Source organism: Halyomorpha halys, unplaced genomic scaffold, assembly GCF_000696795.3.
Source record: "Halyomorpha halys isolate HHAL.00 unplaced genomic scaffold, Hhal_1.1 Scaffold10564.1, whole genome shotgun sequence".
NCBI classification, from domain to species: Eukaryota; Metazoa; Arthropoda; class Insecta; order Hemiptera; family Pentatomidae; genus Halyomorpha; species Halyomorpha halys.
The window spans coordinates 1-4,469 of NW_027108676.1; the positions used below are offsets into that span (position 1 = coordinate 1).

General features: G+C 30.6%; 1 protein-coding gene across 1 annotated transcript; it reads right to left on the minus strand.

Moving 5' to 3' along the window:
* Positions 1–126: 126 nt before the first annotated feature.
* Positions 127–4,365, minus strand: LOC136795659 (E3 ubiquitin-protein ligase TRIM23-like; the record flags this gene model as incomplete). The annotated part of the gene is made up of 5 exons (XM_067046963.1): positions 4,179–4,365; positions 3,702–3,878; positions 2,654–2,784; positions 412–520; positions 127–342 (listed from the first exon to the last, which is right to left on the minus strand). Coding segments are annotated over exons 1-5 (807 nt in total), but the record flags the coding sequence as incomplete, so codon positions are not given.
* Positions 4,366–4,469: the final 104 nt, after the last annotated feature.

Below are 4,469 nucleotides of genomic sequence, written 5' to 3' on the forward strand. Positions count from 1 at the left end.
ATTACTTTTTAGCAAAAATGTTTTATGTACATAAAGTTAAATAAAAATACTAAAAATAATTTTAAGATCACTTTTTATTAGACTTTATATTAAAAATATAAATATGTTTTGAAAACATTTTCCCTTCTTTTTTTTAAAGATAATACTGAAAGATTTTAAAAGATAACATAGCAGTGTAATAAAATAAGAAATAAAATTATTACACTTTTTACCAACCTGCTTATTGGCTAATATCAATAGAGCGGCATCCTTCAGATCTCTTTCTGCAACCAGCTTAGTAAGCTCGACACCGGCTTCTGACAATCTTCCTCTGTCACTTGAATCGACAACAAACACAACAGCCTATGGAAATGAAAGAAATTTATATGAAATTAAAAATGATTAATAGTTTTTAAAATAACGGTAACAAACCTGAGTATTGAGAAAATAATGTTTCCACAGAGGTCGAAGTTTTGGCTGACCACCAATATCCCAAATATTAAAACGGAGATTTTTGTATTCAATTGTTTCAACATTAAACCTTTAAAAAAACATATATATTAATAATGAACAGAAGATGTTTGATAAATCTATAAAACTTTATTGTAATTAAAGGATAAAAAAAATTAAAATTTTTAGAAAAGGTTATTACAAAAAATATATTATTTTTTAAAACAATTAAGCCTTAAGATGTCTATCCTCTGGTACAGGCAAATATCTTTTTTACATTACAAAATAATAATCTTTATAAATAAAAATATAAATGTAAAAAATGCATAGCAACTCTTTTGAAAGGTAATTGAATTCTCTAGAAATAAAACTAATATCATCTAACTCTGATGAATATTAACAAAGAAAAAGCAGCAAAGTGATCCATGTTTATTTGAAAATATTCTGTGCAAGTTGCGATGGAAACTCATCTCTATATAATATCTCTATCTTTAAATAATGAAACTTTATATAGAACCCATTTCCATCCTATCCAACCTGTCTAAACTTCTGGAAAGATTGGTATATTCCCAACTCACCTCATTCCTTGAACAAAACATTGTCCAATCAATACTTTCCAATCAGGTTACCATTTTGGTTATTCTACACAATCGGTTCTGCTAAAAATTTTCCAAGACCACTATTCCTAAATAGACCGACAGAAAATCATAGTCCTTGTCCTCTTTGATTTTTCCAAAGCCTTTGACTCCATTGATCACACCATCCTCCTCTCAAAACTACACAAAAGCTCCCTGCCCAATTGTTCCTTCAACTGCTTTCATTCTTTCCTGTCTCTCTGCTCTCAAACTGTTGTTATTCCTAATAAACCACCCTCAGTCTCACTGTTTTTTTTTCATGGTGTTCCTCATTCTCACTAACCATATTTTCCATATATATAATTGACTTACCTTAGGCTATCCACCACTCCTGAGCCTGAATCCACCTCATCTGCTCAAAACCCTTCCTTCCATTATTATACCTCAGCAATATACCTATCCAATTTCAAAACAGCATAACATACCTAGGAGTCACCTTTGATCAGCACTTAACATGAACAGCCACATTTCCCAAATAACTCGAAAAACCATCTCAATCCTTAAACAGCTCCTAAGATCCCATGATTCATTTCCTCAAAGTACCGATCACCTTCTAATATCCTCCCTTATTCTCCCACATTCCAACTACGGATGTCTAGTGTATAGAGGACTGTCCATTGAACAGGAAATGAGACTAAAAAGACTAATAAGCTGCTTTATAAGATTCATCTTCGGTCTTCACAGGCCCTCTCATATATCTCACTACTATTCCGAGCAAAATTGGCTCCTTACCTCCATACCTCAATACCTCTTTGGCACATTTATATTTCAACCCATAATAACCGAAAAACCTTCCCAGATCATTGACCTCCTCACACTACATTTATCCATTCATCTGTTAAACACAAGATGCCAACCTACAAATTTTTATATCTCTACCCATAGAATTGCCTCCTTTGAAAAATCCTTTCCAGTCCGAGCTACCTCATTTTGGAACTCCTTACCCATGTCCATCCATACAGCTTCCTCCTTAACATTCTAACACCAATTATATATCCATCTCCTCAACTATCAAACTACCGTGAATTTGTGAATAATAGAAAGCAATATAAGCATGGATAAATATGTAACTTTGTTCATATTTTATTTTAAATAAATATTGTAATAGATTTATTTAATTATGATAAAAATGTATTAATTAATCAATTATGTTAACGTAGCCAGACAAAAGCTGCTAAAACTGTTCCAAATTGTTATTCTTAGGAGATCAAGTGTCTCAGGATAAAGATTGATTTTCACTCATTCATTCATTCATTCATTGAAACCTGCCTCTTGGAGTCTGTAACCACTCTCACTGACTTATTGATCAAAATTGGCAATACCTTCAGAGGTAAAATCATAAATGATGTTTTTTTTAAGGCTGTGTATGTGCAATAAGAAAGGGTTTAAAAAAATTCTGTCTCTCAAGAATTATTTTTAAAACGAATAGGGAAAGGGTGATCAAAACCATCCTGAGGATAGGACAAACCACTTGGTAAGAAAGAGAACTAAGGTATGCTATACTTATAAAAATAAAAATAAAGTTATCATAATTATAGTTGATAATTAGTTTACTCTTAATTATTTACTATTTAAAAAAATCTATTTACCCAATAGTCGGAGTAAGCGACATAAACTCATTTTGCTTCAGCTTGAAAAGAATACTTGTTTTCCCTGCGCCATCAAGCCCAAGTGCAACAACTCTCATCTCAATTTTTGGGCCAATATGTACACGGTTATCCTATAAGTGAAAATTAATTATAATAATATCTCTGATCCTTCTAAATGAAAACAAATTGATATAAAACATAACAGAAAATAATATTATAATGGAATTAAAAAAAAAAAACCAATAATACAAAAGCGAAAAACGAATAATTTTATCGCTTGTTTTCATATCATTTTCCCTTCCAAGTTTGTAAATAGGTTTTGTAATGGGAAATTTCTCAATTTCATAGGTTGAATGAATCGATTCTTATTAATTGATATTTATCTAGACCACTACTTCGACAGTGCTTTATTATCGGTCACAAATAAGAAAACAAAAACAAAGTGAATTTAGGTGGCTTTAACAAATTTAGGACAAATTAGATGTGGCACTTGTGAAGAAATGATTCAGATCTTTTAATAAATAAAAATATATATGGTAAATAATGATAGATCTGAATACATAGCATAAAAAAAAAAAAAGACAGACTTGAAAATGGGCAAGAAGAACCCAAAATGTCTAATATTATGAAATACATGAAGAGTTTCAAAGTTTTTGAAATTCAATAAAAAATGTACAATGAAAGTACTTATCAAATTGTAACCAGATTTACTTGGTGGTGATAAAATACTTTCATGGGATCTCATCAAGTAATTTGAGGCATAACAAATAAATTGTTACATACCTACAAACAGACAGCATAAAAACATTAATCTCCTTGTTGCAAGACAATAGTTGCATGATTACCAATGGATAAACACTAAGATAATAAAAATTATCTAATGGCTAATATTAATGAACAACTATAATGAATAAATAAATAAAATTTAAAAAAAATTAATAAAACTAAATAAGTTGATGAAAATATAAAATAGATAGCCATATAATCTTTAATAAAAAAATGTAAAGATAACAATAAGTTGGACTGCTCGTTAAGTTCATACAAATACCTTGGTAAAAGTAATCGGTATTTCAGGGGTAAAATGAAGAACTGGTGCAAGATGACGGAACTGTCCACAATGCTCTTGTATGGTTGCTACAGCTCTCCTCACCTGTGCTCCAGAAGAAACAAGTCTTGCATCATCGCAACCCAGAGCACTTTCACACAAGACAACAGTTGATACAACCTAAAAAAAAAATGTTTACAAAATATTGTACAAAGGTAGTATGTATTTAACAAATAAATAACTTTGAAATTAGATATAGACATTATAGCAATTTTTTTTTCATTTTATTAGAATACATTTTCATCAGTTCTGGATCAACATTTAGTATCAAGTAGCGTACGTTCAAAAAAGATGAATAATATTAATTTTACTATAAAATGAATAATTTTAAAATTGATTAATATTCGACTTAGTGACAATTATTACTTATTAAAAATTATTTTTATCAAAAAAATGAACAGATAAATTCTATGTATTTACCTGGGCTAATCTTTGGGCTAGATCAGCCCTAGTACTGGACAGTGCCGCAAGCCTTTCCCGAGCATGGGCTTCAACAGATGCTCTTGCTGCAGACTCCTGTCCAGCAAGTCTGCCCCGCAGCTCTTCAAAATGAGCAGCTACTCTTCCAATAGCAGATTCCAATCCACCTTCCATCCCAGTAACCGATTCCTCTTCACAAAAACAGTAAAATAAATAAATATGTGGATCATGACTCTTTAAATAGAACAAAAAAGAAAATACCAAACTAATAATTAAAAAAGATATACAATA